At 43.3% G+C, this 19,071-nt stretch overlaps 1 protein-coding gene across 3 annotated transcripts in view; it reads left to right on the forward strand.

Moving 5' to 3' along the window:
* LOC116939123 (MLX-interacting protein-like) overlaps positions 1-19,071 on the forward strand; it is a 55,002-nt gene that overhangs the window by 23,506 nt on the left and 12,425 nt on the right. For 2 of the 3 annotated variants that reach the window (XM_032947114.2, XM_032947113.2), the window contains exons 4-11: positions 352-441; positions 2,427-2,462; positions 3,504-3,669; positions 8,656-8,748; positions 11,808-11,992; positions 14,469-14,582; positions 15,537-16,977; positions 17,663-17,760. In XM_032947114.2, coding sequence (XP_032803005.2) covers positions 352-441; positions 2,427-2,462; positions 3,504-3,669; positions 8,656-8,748; positions 11,808-11,992; positions 14,469-14,582; positions 15,537-16,977; positions 17,663-17,760 — 2,223 coding nt within the window. The remainder of the gene's footprint in view (positions 1-351; positions 442-2,426; positions 2,463-3,503; positions 3,670-8,655; positions 8,749-11,807; positions 11,993-14,468; positions 14,583-15,536; positions 16,978-17,662; positions 17,761-19,071) is intronic. The other variant, XM_032947115.2, reaches the window with a different exon arrangement.

A 19,071-nucleotide genomic window follows, 5' to 3' on the forward strand; every position in this document is an offset into this window, starting at 1 on the left:
TTTTCGAATAAGTACCATCTTACCCCCTCCTCGCCCTCACGCTGAGCAACAGCAGCTGACAATGCTGTTCTTACACTCAGCGCTTGCCATTATGATCTCCTAATAGTAGCCTTGGGAGAGAGCAGTGTGGCCTAATGGCTGGCGCACTGCGCCATGCACCAGGTGACCTGAGTACGTTTCTTTCAATGGCAAACATCAGTGGCGAATTATATCTGAACAAGCCCTTGGGCTTTAACTTTTACTGACTAGGGTGGTGATGCATGGTCCAAGAACCCCCAATGAGCCAAACGTTCATCAGCCGTGGATTGGCTGGAAATTAAACAAACAGTAACCTTGGGTGTGCTGTGCCAGGCAAATATACTTGAAGGAAAGTACTGGAAGAGGCGGATAGAAATAGTCATCAAGGAATACCACAACTGGAGAATCTACTTCAAAAAACGGGTGAGCAAATGCGTGTGAGCCTCCATTGTGTGTACATTCAGCGAGACCTCCCACACAACGGCGGGTGGCGTGAGGAGAGATCACAGAAGTGGAAAAGTCGATGTGGAACGAAGGGCCTGGCTCGAGCTCCGTTCAGGGCTCTAGTTTTGGAACCGCTAAACTGCGGCAGGAAAATTGAGTCAGGAGACATCTCACACGAGCGGTAACCGAACTCGGCCAGCAGTGTGGTTTATTTTTTTTTATTAGTGGAAGAAATCTACGGCGTCATTACTTTGCAAGGGATGAATGACCCTCTTAGGATTTAGATTTAAAGCTTTCGTGACTGCAGGGATTCATATTCTTGGTTCTTTCGGTAAAGTCACATAGAATATTTTTTGTCATTTAGATGTGGCCACAATGTTACTGAACAGAACATCTATAAATATGTGTTACTACGAGTACTGTATACAGTGCCATAATATGTATATATATAGCTCTGTAGCCTTTGACCAAATTGGCCTCGATGGTGCTTTGATAGATGAACATCATTCACAACGGGTGTTCTAGGCTGTAGGGCTGTATGGTGGGCAGCAGAGGGCAGTGCATACAATCCATCGTCATGTGCTACAGTACTATGCTCTCACAGCGATGCTCTCTGCCTTTACCAAATGGCATTAACCAGCACGGTGAAGTATGGCCAAATAACCACTATGACCTGCATAGTGTGGGGAGGCCCTCATCCAGCAGTGGATTGACAATAGGTTGTACATGTCTATGCCCTCTTTATAAACTCGAACCCCCGCATTCAATGAATGACTAAATTATAACCAGTGTTTAAACTCATAAGAATTGACTGCTATAATGAGCCAATAATGTCTGGGTGTCCCACGCGTGACGTCACACATCGAACAGCCCCCCTCATTAATAATCATGAACAGGTGACGTCCTCCAAATGGACACCCCCCCCTTCATTAATAATAATTAGCGGCTGACGTCACTCCACATGGGGGGGGGGGGGGGGCGAGGCGCCTCCTCCCCCCTCCTCGGCGTCAACTGACAACCCTCACTACAAAGGCAGAACACTCACGTCATCACGTGATCTCCGTGACGCAGTTGTTGAGACATCAAAGTAAAAAGGACGTCACGATGAACAAGAGATTATAACCATCACATGAAATAGGTCTGTGTCACCACGGCCTTACAAATTGCACACGAATGGATGCACTAAATAACACGTCGCCGGCTGCTTTTCGCTTGCAAGTTTCAGATTTACTGCAATACACCCGTCTTTGGATGGGAAAAAGGCTAATAATAATGATAACAACAGTATTTTCATATACATAACTATCCACAAAGACCACACTGAGTCATAGGACTCTTTTTCAGGAGGGTCCTGCGTAGGCTTTTTTTTTAATCATAAGATGCTTTCAGCTAATTAATAATGAGAGTTTATACTCATAAGTGGGAGAAAACCAGAGCACCCAGAGAAAACCCACACGTTCGAGGAGGGCAACACTCTCTCAAGGCACAGACGAAAACAGATGGTGATTGGTCCCACTTGCTGTGCCACGAGCCAGGCCATGGCGAGCCAGGCCATGGCACCTCGACGCCTAAGGGAGTGGCATTTCGCGACATTTGTGCGATCCGCCAACCCATCTCGCCGCCTCCAGAGTGCCGTATTACAGGCGGCCGGCGCCAGCAACGTGGGCGCGTTGTCAGAGATCTCTTCCCCCCTCCTGAAGCTGACGGCTCAGCCCATCGGGGCTCCTGGACACCGGCTGTGTCCTAGGACTTGAGTTATGTTCGCTATTTCTGTTCAGTGGCTCGGTTTACCACGTGTACAAAAAAAGGCCACGTACTGCCTTTCATCGGCCTATTACGTAATTTTTATTGTAGCCAATTATGTTAATGCATGTTCTTAATAAAAAAATATATATTTTGCGACTGACAATTTAAATAACTTTATTACGGTGCCTCACGCTATTTAAACTTTGATGCATTTGCAGAGAGTCAAGGATGATGAGCTGGCAAGTCTCGCCAAGGTTGGTAATTGCACGTGTAAATCATTTTTTGAACCGCGTGCCTCAGCGGCATGCCAGTCAACTCCATTTGTCAGTGGCAGTAATAAGGGAATGTTTTTGTTTCAACGATTAAAAAAAACTGCTGTGAAAATATAAAAAATGCGGGGCAGCTATGCGACTATTTTACAAGGAAAAATCTTACTTTCGATACTGCAAAATTTTCTCTGGGATAAATGATACTCGTAAATGCCGACTGTTGCTGGCCCAACTGATGCATGTTCACACCAGCTTTTTGAGTAGGGCTGCCACAAAATATGTTTTCACGATTCAATCTGATATCAATTATCATGATATGTTATTGCGATATCAGTTTCCCATAGCGTTGTAATTGTGTTTCACATTGTTTTACGTGCTTTGTAGTACTCTTAGTACGAATGGCAAATACGTGAAGTCCTTCAGCTGCAGTTCACTCAATATCAGCCTGCCATGAGTCTTCTAATCATTTTATGTATCGGAAACACATTCTAATGCTTATTATGCATATTCTGTCAATGACATAAGAGCTAAATAATTTATATATAACGTCATATAACCACACTGTCGTCAATTACTCCATTGCAAAACACTCATTTAATGGATGATAGCTAATTTATTGAGAACTTTCATTATGTTTATTGCTTCATAAATATTTGGTCAGAAAATAAAATACTGAAATAGAATACGTACTGTAATCATCGTACAACAATTTGTTGCCCAACAAATTATTAGATTATCATGGACCTTACCTCATACGAGTTAGTCGTGCGTGGTGGGGTAAAATGTGGGCATTTAGCAATTTTATTTTTTTAAATGTGGGTACTCCCATATTTTAGAGTTGTCAAAAATATTCTGTAAAGGCTCTCTATAGGGCTTCCTTTAGAGGAGATCCTTCTGCTCGCATCAGTGTGAGCAAGCAAGTTCAGGGTTGCAACTTGACCTCTACCGTACTATATATCGTAACATCGCCATACCTTGGCAGTCCTGTCTCCCTCACTCTTCTTTACCCACGCTTGTCGCGCCCAGGATGACGTGGCACTGGGACATTCGACACAGCAGGCGCAGCCGTGCGACCAGCAGAACGAGTCGGCGTGGACACTGCACTTGGACACCATGATCATGGACTTCAGTGACACGCTCTTCTCGAGCCTGGCGCAGCACAGCTTCGCGTGGCCAAACCCGCGTGAAATTGGTACATTGATGCTGCTACGGCACTGGGAGTGCATTCAGCAACGGACTGGGTGTCAGGGACGTAAAGAGAGAGGATGGGGCCGATTGGGGCAGTTTTCCATTTGCCTCATATCTGAGGGTGGGGGGGGGTGCTTAAAAAAGCCAAGGAGGCCTCAGAGTGGGCCTCATTCATTAATATTTCCCCAGGCCTCTAAAACGCTACAGTCGGCCCCTTCCACGTGTACATTTGACTATTCGATAACATTAATTTTCAGAAAATTAGTAACAACTGCTTTGGCAATAAAACACTATATCTAACATTGGACATGCCAAATATATAATGTATAACGATGTTACGAATACCAATATGTTTATCATCGAATTAATGGTATTAGAGCAGAAAATACAGTAATCCATAATTCAATAATCCGCCAATCCCTGTAATTGACGGATTATTGGCGGTTTGTGAATGCCTCAATATCCATGGCAAACCGCGGCAGATTGAAAACACTTCACGGACCGGACACCACAATCCGTAGAAGTGGGGGGCACAGCTGAAGGAGCGAAACTACAGGGTAGACACGGAGGTAGGATTTAAAAAAATTTTTTGCAATTTTAATGTTTTGTTTTGCATTAGCATAGACAAATGACATACACCAATATGGCAGATTTGTGGCATTTGGGTCTGTAGCCTCATTATCCACAAATTTATCGCAGATTAATGTGGCCAATAGTCCTGTGCCATGCTTACCCTACAATCCACAATATTCCCACAGATCAATGGAACCCCGCAGCTCTTTCCTCCCATAATTCACAGCACCCCACATCGCCACATTATTTTGTGTAAATCTATGCGGTACACCATGGATTACAGGATCCGCGACATAGTCCTTTCCATATCAACACTGATTATTGAGCTTCTGCTGTATTACCAAGTGGCACTGCAGTTACAATACATAACTCAAAATCATGAGGCTGTGAGCTCAATTTCCAGTCTGAGGGAAACTTGACCTATCACCTTTAGAGGTTGATAAAATGTAAGTACTTCTTTAGTATGGGAAAAGAATGGTTCCTGGTTTGGTGATGTAGAATTTGTACTGCTTGAATATACAATTCAGTAAATTAGCAATGCTTTTATTAAAACAAATTTTTATCGACAGAGTTGAAACACAAGCTATGTAGGTGCTTGTTGTGGGTTTAGATTTGTGAGGGTCAAAGTGGTTCTCTGTAAACAGTACGTTATCTGCCATCACATTTTTTAGAAGTTCACCCAAGAGCATAACTTCCTCATTAACCGCAGCCATGTGTGCGTTGACATTCTCCACAAACGAGCTCAGATGTCAGCAATGATTTGTAAAACTACGGGTTACAGAGCGATCAATGTCCACTTGTAGTGCAAGGTGTAGCCCTTCCATTACTTGCTCGCGTCACTGCTGATGGATGGGCCTCCGCTCGAGGGATATCTAGGGAGCCCCCCTCGAGAGGATACTCGGTTTACTCTTCCATGACGGTCAGACGTCTTGGAAGGGGTTAGAGCACCCACCCTTGTACCCCACCACATCGACTGCCTGTGGTGTAGTTGCAGCGATGAAAGCAAATATATGAAACCAAAAAGTGTCTGGCTGTTGGATGTGTAATGTTGCACTTTCACGATGTTGGTGTTCCGTGTGAGGCTTGTCCCTTTTGTAGAATGCGAATCTACATGCAATAGGGGTGTCACAATTGGCTTTCCCGGCGATACGAAAAATTGTTGCGATTTTGGGGAGTCATCGTGATTCAAGAATGTATAATTTGTTTAACATTGTGGTGAATGTCGGATCCTCTCTTGGCTGTGTGAATCATGCTATCCAATTGTATACACAACTTATACAAAATGGGAGAACATTTATGCCTGCACACGCAGTGGGATGCATTCATTGCAAGCTTGAAATAAAAACTGTTTTCATAGATGAATCGATATTAATCGATGAATCGACATGCACCGTTACAAACCCCATGTGCACGGTGCAAATACCTGCGAGTGTTTAGATTTTCTACGTGTCCTCGCAATCCCCATGTGGAGAACGTGAAGGTCGAAGCATGAGTATATTTGGGATCGCGTTGACTGATGGCATTCAACACGTACTGAGATGAAGTTGGGTTTTTACAGCGCGGTTTTATAGCGAGGCGAGAATCACCGCGCAAACTAAACAACATCCATCCGCAGCTATAGGTCAGCGTGTTTTATTCATGAACACATTCCTACGTGAGAAATAAATGATTTTACATTCACAGGTTCATGAGATGTGGCGACAGCTTGGGGAGGAGGCCTCCATCCAGCAGTGGGTTGACCATTGCTGCTGATGATGATGATGATTATTATAAGAATAATGTGTTTTGTTGTTGTCTCAGGAAAGCCTCACGGAGACTCAATCGTCTTGCTTAGGAAGGTCCTTAATTGGGCTGTTTGGCCAATTCTATGAACTTTGTGTTTGATGTGTGAGAGGGTACTGGAGTAGCTGAAGAAACCTCACACATATACGGAGATAACACTTAAAGCTCTGCACAGATGGGATCCAAGAATCTATTGCTGCACTGCCATCTTTTGGTCATGCTTTCATATGTTTTATTAGCACTGCCCTTTTGCCAATCACTATTCCGGCTCACTGATTGTAGGTTAAGGCTGTTGGTACCACCGGTTGGTTAGAGTTGACATTCGGGTTGCCACGTTCTCCACTGTCGACCAAACTAAGACATATTTTTCAGTCAGTCTACGATTCTAAGTGTATCAAAACTGCGCAGTGGCACTTTGATAAAGTTCAACACAATGCAACCAGATCTCGGTAAAACAAAATCAATTCCTGCCACTTGAACACAGAAACCAATTCCTGGACTGAACCAGGTCAAACACGAACAAGTGGCAAGCCTAATTGACACCCACGCCTGTGCTAGAATGCTCCACCCTCACCACCATATGCTGGATGCTATTGTGACACAGTGTGTATTAAAAGAAAACCATGATAAAAAAACCCCACCCTTTTAGTCACGGTTTACTTCTCTTGCCTGGCTCTCTAAAACACGCGGCATTTCTAGAATAATAAAGGAGGTCCTTTCCAGATGCCACGCAATTATCGAAAATGTTTTCAGTAACAAAAATAGATAACACTTTGATGTTTGGCGAACTGCTTGGGAGAGCACACACCGCAAATGGCTTGCATGCAGTGATGTTTCACTGTAAGGGTGCCTCCTGCTACCAATTACTGGCATGGCAATAATGCACAGTTTTCATCAGTAACAAATAGAAAATTATAGACACAAGCCGTAAGTGCGACTGTGGCCATGCGACCCATACTATGGACTAAATATTAAATCACTGTCCAGTAGTCTTCGCTCCTTTAACGGAGGAAGAAGATAAAAACGACACAAACTCTGTCATGTTTGTGTGTATATGAATATGTGAAACTTGTTTTGCACCTTCCGCAGCTAACCGTGCTAATCAGAGGTGTGAAAGCCCTCTCGTGGCGAGCAGACCTTGACATTGGCATTTAGCTCCTGAACATATTGCCATTCCAAATAATAAAATAGAATGCCAGCCAGTGCAAATTAATCATGAATAATGTATCTTTGAAAGAGTCTAAAGGAGAGGGAGGGTCTTTATATTATTATTATCTTTGAATACACACTGTAACACTATGCTTGGCAAAGTATTTCTGAGTAACACATTTGCATGGCTCAGTTATTTAAAAAGCATCGTGTGATTGTCAACATTATACAAAATTTCTTGCATTCTTATTTTAGTTTTCCAAAGTGTTTATTTTTTATAATGATAGCAAAACAATTTGTTGCTAAGTTTGTTATGTGAATGTAATACTTCTTCTTGTAATTGTAAGCTTGCAAACCAAGTATGAAATTGTAAAATTCTATCTTATTATTTTAGTTTATACACAGTAGTTCCTTATATAATATGAAACTAAATGATCAAGTTAATCATAATTACTTATTTAAAAATTGAAAAAAAATGCCGTTTAGCTAGTTTGCATGTTGCAGTGCATAACATCGTTGCATATCTGGCCTTCACATATCAGTCCTGACCAATTAACCGCCCACACCTATATGCAGTATCTGTGCATGGTGTAACTGCCATTTTCTGTAGCTGCAGACATTCTGCCATTCTGGGGGCATTGGAGCACTGGCTAAAACATATCATTCAGGCCAGAGCACAGACTCCTATCCCAGACCTTGGCCTTGGCGTCATGGGCGTGTGGCCTCGGTCAGAGAGCTCAGCTTAGGAGCACCGGCCTTGACACTGAACTAAGCCGAGAGGACCCGGCCTTGACTGGCCTTGACACTGGCCTTCACCTCATAGACTCCTGGCCCTTGGCCCCAGCTTGGCCTTGTGGCTGTTAACCTCGAACTAAGCTTCGCTCCTGTGCATCCCGTCTATAAAGCAAGACTGATGTGAACTCCTTAATCGTTGTGCTGTTCCTGTCACCCGGCAGTTTTGATGAGTTAGTTGAACTTGGTTGTCAAGAAATTGTGATCAGCCACTGTGGGTTCGCCGTCCTTGTGCATAGTGTGTCGATAGTGCATCAAGAATCAAGGCATAGTTAATACATTCCAAATATTGTTAAGATTCATTGTATTTTGGATCGAGTTATTGCCCCTTTTTGCGGTCGTCTTAAAGCACAATAAAAAAAAAATATCCGCAGTGGTGCCCAAAAAAAAATATTGAGGGAAATGCATGGGAGAAAAAATGGATCCCAACTCCTCACTCTCCCATATTAAAAATGAGCAACCCTCACAATCTTCCTTTGAGTAATCAATCAGTTTACCCTGGAGGTGCTTCTGGCAGTGGGAAGATAACAACACTACACATTTCCATTGTAACAAAAATATATATATACCTGAGAAATTATATAGTATTCACGGTGCCACCTCTTGTTCCTCGCTGTGTAACATGTGTACCACGTGCCTTGGTATGCTGACGGTATTTTATTTATCCCACTGTGTGTCTGCCCGATCTGCATAGCCCACGCCAGCAATGCAGACGTCATCCAGCCAGGCCTCATTCAGCTGCAGCCCAGCCTGGAGGATTACATGGACACGATGGATTCCTTGCAGGGTATGTGTCTGTAAAGGAAACACTGGCACGCACACACACAATCAGCGTGCCAATTAATGGGGTTTTAACGCTGTTAATTGGACACTTCTCGATGCACGGCCTGTTTCAGAATTATTACTTTATTTTCGTTACTGTTTTCTTTTGAGTGTGGTGAAGTGGTGACACAATCGTCAGCACGTTACACCATTGATTTGGGTATAACCACGTTTGATTCCCAGCCATGGCGAACACCGGAGGTGAGTTATATCTGAACCGGTCCTGGGCATTCTCTTTCAGCATTCCTTGCTTGCGAGCGCGTGGAAGTACAATCAACCCCCCACCTCCCCGTGACCGAAAGGTGTGGGAGGACTTCATCCAGCAGTTGATTAATACGAGCTGAACAATGTATTATTTAAATACGTCTTGATAAACCTTACTAAAGTACCATATATCATGTTGAACATTGAAATAAAGTGTGGTAATCATATTTATAATGGTTTTCAGATTCATTATATTTCGTTATTGTCGCTATTTTTTTTATTTTCATTTGAATAACAACAAAAAATAAGACTTTTTAAACTTAAGACTCACAATCTTAAGGCTTCCTCATTTTTTCTCCAATTTTACTGAGAAATGTTCTCGCTAGTTCGTCGCTAATTAGAGAAGCGGACAAGAGTGCGCGGTTTCATGCTTGGGCTGCCAACGTTGGAAAATGTACCCTACAGCGGGCGTGGGCCTCCCTTCCAGGTCAAAAGTTCAATGCAAGAGTCACGTGGCCACACGGCGGCACCCATGCATGGATGGCCGTATTTCTAAGCCAGTGTTATGTACCGACGCGGTGTCCGTTGAGTCAAATAATCTGCTGGTATAGGAGCTGCAATGCATGGTCGCTTCACCCTGCAGTTCTGTACAAATGGCTCATCCAAGTCTTGCAGATATAACGGTAGGGGCCGAATTGTTTTGGAAATTACTAAACTTTAATTGTTTCCGTTCCGTCCTGTGGTGTCGCAAATAGTTTGTCTGGTTCAATAGCGTGTTGCCGTGTGTTTGTGAATGAGTGATAAACCAAGCTTTAAATGATTCACATTAAGAAAGTATATTTACTGTAATAATGCCCAACTTTATATACGTTTACATATTTTTGCGTTATGATTAACTTATTGCTATTTATGTTGGTATTATGTCGCATTATTGCCCTGTAAATATTTCTATGCATGCGTACAATACCTGCCAATACCCATGTAAACTGATATTAATAACTAGATATATGTATTCTTGGTTCTTTCGGTAAAGTCACGTAGAAGGGAAACAATAAAATAATATAAAAATATAAAATAATAAAATTCTCACGACGTTTTCTTGCTGTGGTTTTCACACCTGATGATGATTGCTTGTGTTGCAGTCGAAACGTCGTGAGAATTTTATTGTTTTATATTTTTATTATTTTATTGCTTCCCTTCTACGTGACTTTACCGAAAGAACCAATAATATGAATCCCTGCAGTCACGAAAGCTTTAAATAAAAATTAGATATATGTATTGAAGTGCAGTGTTATCAGTATTAGGACATGTGCTGTGCTGAATCGCTTTTAGAATATAACTTTCAACCATTGTAAAAAGCTAACAAAATTCCATGTGCTAGTATTTCACAAACTTCTGTTATAATGTAACCCACAATAGAAATATATGTATATAACTATTGAGCTATGAAGGGCCATTGCCTGAAACGTCACCGATTATATGTAAAACATATTTTCAGGCAGCATTATTGATTCACGTGTTTTGTCAATGTGTATTCCAGTCATAAGATGCGTACATTGTGCATTTGCCCATTTTCATGTGATTTATGAAGTTGTGTGCACATGTAAAGCAGAACTCTGAGAGTCCCAAGGTCCGTAATTTAAAAACCAACATTTTTCATACCGTATATGTACTTACAGTATTATATAAATGCATGCAATTGTGGGATTTCCTCACCATAAATAACAAACGTTTCCATATTTTGGTAATACTAGTGAAGGGAGCCCAATGTTAATAATTACACTTTAATGCCGTTGCTTATTGGACATCAATGATCCCTTCCTTTATGCATGTTTGTATATTGAACCTTTTTCCTAGATTTGAAGTTTTCGTGACTGCAGGGATCCATACTCTTTGGTTCTTTCGGTAAAGTCACGTATAAAATAAATTAAATCACTTTAAAATCAGTGATTTAATTTAATAAGTGATTTAATTTAATCAGTGAAAAAAATCACTGATCAAAATGAACCTCTTTCGCACCATACGTAGACAACCGTGCTGATCGGAGGTGCGGGAGAAAGACAACAAACTAAACACAAAAATAAGTTCTTTTCATGTACACGTATTCTTTATATGCTGTTTCTAAGTCCCGATACTGGAGAAGGCTACTCCGAAATTGCTTCACCACGTGATTGTTTTCTGTGCCTCTTCTCAAGTCAGATCCACTGTCCTCATATCAGAATCAGAATGTTCATTTGTGCTGGAGGAATCCGATAAGCTGTAAAGCTCTTTTTCAAATTTTTGTATCTCCCGCTACTCCCTCTGCCCTGCACTGGTAGGATAGCCCTCCATTTTACACAAAGCCTGTTATACTATAGTCTGATATGATCTTTTAATGTAACTATTTAATACCAGCATTCAATCTTTTTACTTTTTTAAACCACAAGGGCTCACCGTCTGCATTAAATCAATGGTACAGGGTAATGCGTTTTTCAGGCTATTATGCAGACGTATTTTTCAGCCGTTTCAGATGTCACTGAAAATCCCGTTGAGACCAGAAACCCCTTTTTCAACGGATATCTGGGTAAAAAAAAAAATACATCAAACTAATGAAAAAATCAAACTGGCCAAAAACAGGTGCCTAAACATTACAAATACAGACATCAAACAAACTGGCTGAAACAATGCACAACAATGTAAAATATATCAATTGCATTTTTATAATACGAAGGGATTTAAAAAAAAAAAAATATCTTGATTTTCTACGTTGCATATATGAGCTGTTTGATTCGTAATCAGTAGCAGGCTAATTGAAATCTACTTTGCCGTACGCGATAACAGACCTGCTGCCGATGGGACGCCCAGCCTTCCTGCAGCAGCAGCAGCAGGAGCAGCAGCAGCAGCAGCCTGCAGAGACGGCGTTTACCGTGCAGACTGCAGAGCCTCAGCTAGGGCCGTTCTCCTCGTCCCACACGAACAGCACAGACTTCTACGCTTCGGGACCCCAAGCTTCTTGTCACTCCCAGGTAACAGAGCCCCCCCCCCCCCCCCCCCCCCCCCCCCCCCAGTGGAACTAAGCTAAACTATAAAACTAAACTTTTTGTTTTTTTTGACCAGGTAAAACCCATTGAGCTATATAGCTCTTTTTAAGAAGCGACCTGGCCACAAATAATAGCTCAACAAAGTGGCTTGTCACGTGGAAATTGATAGCAGCCAAACACTCCAAACGCATTGTTTGTAAATGTGGAGGGAAAAAGAGGAGGACCTGGAGAAAACTCCACGGAACCACGGTGAGAGAGACGCAAACTCCAAATATACAGCAGCAAGCGTCAGGGTCGGGATCGAACCCACGACCTCCTGTATACCAGGCGAGGTAGTTAACATCTCCTAGCCAACGTGATGGTAATGATTAGAGAGAGAGACGCAAACTCCAAATATACAGCAGCAGGCGTCAGGGTCGGGATCGAACCCACGACATCCTGTATACCAGGCGAGGTAGTTAACATCTCACCACCATGCAGTGTTTCAGTCTTTCCTTGACAAAAAAACCCAACACATACGTTGGTAGATTATATTATAGTATTCCCTCGTTATTCCGAACCTAACGGCGATTTTGGCTATTCGCGAATCACATCTGGAACTCTACACGACTACATCGAGAGAGAGAGAAAGAAAAAAGGTGATTTGATAAAGTTGTGAGAGAGAACATTTTGAAGAAATACAATGAAAATCACACTCCTGGACGAAGCAACGTGGCCTTGCTGCATCGCCACCCAGTACAGACATGTCCGGTTAGTCTAGGCCAGAGACCGCAAACCAAAACAACAAGAGCCATTTTTGTCGAATTCGGTAAAACGCTCGATATTTCAAGAGCTCCAATGGATGAGAATACGAGGCGGTGGTCCGTAATAAAAAAAAGTCACAAAGGAGTCCTTAAAGAGCCGCACGCTGCTGCAGAGCTGCAGGTTGCCAACTCCTGCTCATGGTAAACTGGACTTCCATGGTAAACTGGACTTCCATGGTAAACTGGACTTCTATGGTGAACTGGACTTCCATGGTAAACTGGACTTCCATGGTGAACTGGACTTCCATGGTAAACTGGACTTCTATGGTAAACTGGACTTCCATGGTAAACTGGACTTCCATGGTGAACTGGACTTCCATGGTAAACTGGACTTCCATGGTAAACTGGACTTCCATGGTGAACTGGACTTCCATGGTAAACTGGACTTCCATGGTGAACTGGACTTCTATGGTAAACTGGACTTCCATGGTAAACTGGACTTCCATGGTGAACTGGACTTCCATGGTAAACTGGACTTCCATGGTAAACTGGACTTCCATGGTGAACTGGACTTCCATGGTAAACTGGACTTCCATGGTGAACTGGACTTCCATGGTAAACTGGACTTCCATGGTGAACTGGACTTCCATGGTGAACTGGACTTCCATGGTAAACTGGACTTCCATGGTAAACGAGACTTCCATGGTGAACTGGACTTCCATGGTGAACTGGACTTCCATGGTAAACTGGACTTCCATGGTGAACTGGACTTCCATGGTGAACAGCACAAACTAGAAGTTCCATGGTAAACTGGACTTCCATGGTGAATTGGACTTCCATGGTAAACTGGACTTCCATGGTGAACTGGACTTCCATGGTCAACAGCACAAACTAGAACTTCCATGGTAAACTGGATTTCCATGGTGAACTGGACTTCCATGGTGAACAGCACAAACAAGAACTTCCATGGTAAACTGGACTTCCATGGTAAACTGGACTTCCATGGTAAACTGGACTTCCCTGGTGAATTGGACTTCCATGGTAAACTGGACTTCCATGGTAAACTGGACTTCCATGGTGAATTGGACTTCCATGGTGAACTGGACTTCCATGGTAAACTGGACTTCCATGGTAAACTCGACTTCCATGGTGAACGGCACAAACTAGAACTCGAAACAAGATGGCGAAAATCAAAACACAAATAATAAGTTCTCGAATTGAATCGAGTCCCTGAAATGTACCGATTGATCAAATCACCGTTTGTGTGAATTGCTGCTTTGCCTACTTCTCTTGAAAGGATGTGGGGATTTTTGGCTGTTCCGTGCGAGGATGGTGACGGGGAGGTTGCGATGTCGTGGCTCATTATGTAACCAGCAGAATTTTGTCTTCTTTGTCATTGTCGTTAAATGGGAATTTTTGTAAAAACCCAAAATATATTTTTTCTAAGAAAAAATTACACGCAGGGGCAATTATAAATTACTGCACTAATAGACAGTAGCCTCCTGACAATGTGTGAATGAAGAAGATAGATAGAGATATATATAGATCACCAACTGAATATATAATTATCTCCCTGGGAGACAAACTGACAACTGATACGATATTCAAATCACTGTTCCTTTACAGGACATTAATATCGATTTAATAGCATTGTTCGTGTAGGGAAACGTCATGCCGTCGTCTGTGCTTTTGTGCACTCTGTGAATTTTTTTCTGCAGAAACTGACCACGTTTCAATCTTTCGACCCTGATGGAGGCTTCCCTGAAGCTTCCCAGGCTGTGACACAATTCCTTGGACCACCTGCTTGCCAAGAGACGCAGCACCCATACCAAGTAGGACGACACTCTTACTGTTCCCAATTGCTGACGTTGGTGTCATCGTGGCATTTGCTTTGTTCCGAAAAACATTGTCAATTTGTTTTGTAACTGCGGCATGACCATTGACTAAAAACGTCGCGCCGCTCTATGTTATGGGTCATGTCTGTAGATTATAACATTATTTCAAACGTGGCAATCCGTGTGCTGGGTGCTTTCATTTAACTGCACACAAATTTGGACAGCTGTATATTTATTAAAATGCCGTTTGCGAAGCATGTGTCAATTTACCTCACTCTAACAACTTGATTTCTGCTCATGAATTGATTCAAGAGTCAATTCTTTTTTTCATATATATTTTTTTCACATCTTATTTCTACTATAATAGTTTTTTTCGTCTTATTTACACATTCCATGTTATACAGTGCTGCTGTGTCATTGGCTCAAAGAGACACAATCTTGCGAAGAGTGGCTTGGTATTGATACTGTATTTATTAAAAAAATTAATTGGTTAATTCAATATGACAGGTTTTTTACTACTACCGAAAAGAAAGTCAGATATTGACGATCTCAAAAGTGTGGCCAACCCTGCTTTATCAGGAAATTATTACAGTATTTGTTCTTTCTGAACATTTCTGAGACGGCCAGAAATTTTTAGATATTCCTTTACACATAAAATATATTAAAAAAAGATATATTTTTAATGAACCTGTTATTTTATATATCTGTATTGTCCAATGCAAAGAGGAAGTACATTTTCCCGCATTTTGATGAGGCATGCAATGGCATGCCTGAAACAGCAGGTCTTGATGTCACCATGTTACATGAGATTGGGTGCCGTACATTTACACGATTACTAACAAAATAACTGAATGGTGACATTAAATAATTTGGTGGGTTTTTATTTACTGATTCTTTCTCTTTCATGCGTTCATTATGCAATGACTGTATTGTTTCTAATCTGTCGCCTAGTGTGGATTTGATCAGAGCAACAGTGGATTGGGAGAGATGGTGAATTTAAACTCCAATATCCGTTGCGGCATTCTGCCAAAGGCTCCTATAAATGACACCTACCAGGACAACCACGGTTTCTCATTATCCGCAATCCATCAGCAATTCGGGCTGTGCCAAGACTCTGCCAACAAACACCAGGCAACACAGAAGCTCTGCTACCAGCCAATACCTCCCTCTGCAGACGATGTAACCAAGGCGGCAATGGAGTCGGCATATCCACCCCAATTTCCTCAGTCTGCTGCGTTCAACGTGCCCGGCAACAACCTGCATCACCTTCAGTCACTGCCCAGTAACACTCAAAAGGCATCTCTCTCACCATTCCCCATCTACTTTGCAAACAGAGATCAGTGTCAAGAGAACGTGGCTTGCATCGCCTCTGTCGGCCATGTCACTCCTTCTGGCTTGGAGAAGCCTGGATGCTTTAGTCAACATCAGTATCCACAACAGCAGCACCATCAGCAGCAGCACCAGCAGCACCAGCAGCAGCAGCAGCACCAGCAGCATCATCATCAGCAGCAGCATCAGCAGAAGCTGACAGTGTCCCAAGAGACGCGCAAGCGCTCATTTCCAATGCTTCCCGAGATCGATGCTGTTGGAAGTCTGCGGACCCCACAGGCCAACCTACCACTACCGACTCAAGTTCCACCCGCGAGTCTGCCGCTGCAAGCCCCAGGCCCTCAGGAGAACAGAAAGCGGTCCCTGCCCAGCAGCTCGCTACCCGAGCTGTTCCGCGATTGCGGCCAGAAAGGAGCGTCCATCGAGGTTGGGCAGCACGCGGCGAGCAAGCGGTCTCTGCCGAGCAGCCCCACCCGCGACGTGCCCTACGACTACGTTTTGACGGGGCCGTCGTCCTCCTGCAGCCAGAACAGCGGCGCGGGGGGCGGCAATCCCTTCCAGTCGTCGCTCGCCGCCCAGCCGGCCCCGAGCCCGGCGGACATGCGGCCGCGGGAGCCGCCGCCGCAGCCGCAGCCGCAGCCGCAGCCGCACGCCTTCGCTTACGCCCCCAGCGCGACGGCTTTTGCTCGGCAGCAGCCAGAGGCCCGCAAATGCTCCGTCCCCGGCAGCCCCGACGGGCACGAGCTGCCCCGTCGCGAGTTCTCAGCGGCGACGGCAGCGGCAATCGCGGTGGCGGTTGGCGGTGCGCAGCGGCTCGTCGCGCCGGTCGTAACGCTCAGCGGTCCCCCGCAGCAATGCCGCTCCGCCCATGGGCAGTCGTCCTTTGAAGAGTTCTTGATGCCCATGCCTAAGCTGGCCCTCAAGCAAAAGCCGAAGATCGCCATGGGGCCCTTGCCTACGCAGCCGCAGCAGGCTCAGCCGCTGCAATTGGAGACGAACAGCACCGGCACCAGCAGCTCGTTCCTCGCCAAACTCCTGTCTTCAGGTACCGTTTTAAACGGAGGTACGTGTTGTTGTGATGTGTGGACTGAACCAAATAATCACACCCAGTCACATTTCTGGGGCAGGCGAAGTGGCGGGGCAGTGGTTCGCACAATGTGCTCTGCACCCAGCGACCTGAAATTTGATTCCCAGGCAGAGCTCGACTGGCAGTGGGCTCTCCCCCTTGTGATCCAGCATGGATCGGTGTTGTGAAGTGCAATGGAATAACTCCCATGACCAAATGGCGTGGGGAGGCCTTCATCCAGCAGTGGATTGACAGATGGCTGAATTTTAGTTGAATTTAATCTATGTGACCATATTCAAATATGTACTCCAATGAACGTTATCGTTCATCAATGCAAATATAGAAAATAAAAATGAAGGCATTCTGCTGATAAAAAAAGAACCAGATTTGTAAACAACGGACCTTTATCAGGCATTGTAACTTACGGATGAATCCTGATAAGATACCTCTAATCCTAATCATTACATTCTTATTGTTTTTTTCCCAGGGCATACTAGCTGCATATTTTTTTGCGTTTCTAATCGCTTGCAAACTTCCTTGCATTGACGTCACTCGGATAATCCTTTCTGAGAAACATAACATTTACAGGACCGATGTACGTACGGGCTCGGCTCTGTGTACTTGTTCCTTCTTGAAGATGAACTTGCCTTAATTTGCTCTGTTATCACCACAACACACGCAGGTTTGCCGCCAAGCCAGTCTTCCATTGGGAGTGCTCCATCATCCTCCGTCAAACAAGAGGACATGCTTCCCACTCTACTGTCAATTCCTGCTGCCTCGGTCAGACATTTGTCTTGGGGGATATTTCTCACGTGTCAAAGACGGTGGGATGCATTTCTTAAGTACACATGCATTTATTTTATGTGTTACAATTTGCTGAAGGTTAAGAAGAGGTTTTAGAATAAAGAAAACACGTGAAGAGTTATTTAGTGGACTTTGTGAGAGAGAGAAAAAAATGGGTAACTGATTTCGACTCACCGGCTAAATCATTGTCCCTTTCCATCCTATCGGGGCCATTGGGTCCATGGCTTGTTGAGACTGGCTCTCCTATTCCATCTGTCATATATGTGCTGCTGACTAGATGCCCAATGATCCTCTTCTTTCCAATGCCTCTGCCACTCACACATTTGATTACTAATTTTAAAGGCCTTCCCGTCCTCAATTTTCCTCTATCATAAGTGGCCAATGCTCTTTCTGGAACTCTTTAATCATGCACTGCTAAATAAGTTACCTTAAAGCTACAGGCCGAAGTTTTCATTTTTAAGTAAATGCTAGCTCAGAGCATGAGTTGCAAATTGCAGGTGTCAGTAGATATGAACGATATGGAACAATTAATTGTATATACATACTTGGAACCAAAATTGGTGAATACTTTCACAATTGATCTTTATGCCTTTGTTTCTCAAATGCAATCTTCAGTAAAAGTATTAACCAACTTACATGTCGTGATGACATAGCCATTATAACAACCAAAGGTCATGATACATAGGAAATGACTAAAGAAATCTGAAAAGAAGTCAACAAAATTCGAGCAAAACAAAGGTCATGTACAATAAGTGCATGCGTATATACAACAGTCAATGATGGCAGATATTAGATTATTAGCACCTCCGATTTAGCACGGTTGGCTACGTACGGTTGGCTACGTACGGTGTGAAAGAATTTCAACATACATACACACATACAGACCAGGAGCAAGAGGATGAACAGAGAAGCAAGTGAGAGCAGGATGGAGTTATTTTCGAAAATAAACTTTAATACGGAAAAGCAAAAAACCAATGTGGCTATAGAAGATAGATTTTAGTTCTTATTTACTGTCATGATATATGGATCGACATCACGGACTGAAGAGTACCCACATAATTATGTACAAATTCATGCTGGGAATTACACTGCGATTCAGAAGGAAGAACACGCTTGGGTCAGTAAACAAATACAAATTTGAGGTACCCTATTGGCTGTCAAGAAAAGTGGGATTCGGTATGAAATATTGCAAGATAACCTATGTTATAAGAAGTGTGCATTTATTAATGTACTTACTTGCACCTGGCAATAGCTTCATTCCTCCGAAGGAAAATTACTGGTTCGTTG

Source organism: Petromyzon marinus, chromosome 5 (assembly GCF_048934315.1).
Source record: "Petromyzon marinus isolate PM22_M1 ecotype Great Lakes invasive population chromosome 5, UKy_Petmar_22M1.pri1.0, whole genome shotgun sequence".
In the NCBI taxonomy this organism is placed as follows: domain Eukaryota; kingdom Metazoa; phylum Chordata; class Hyperoartia; order Petromyzontiformes; family Petromyzontidae; genus Petromyzon; species Petromyzon marinus.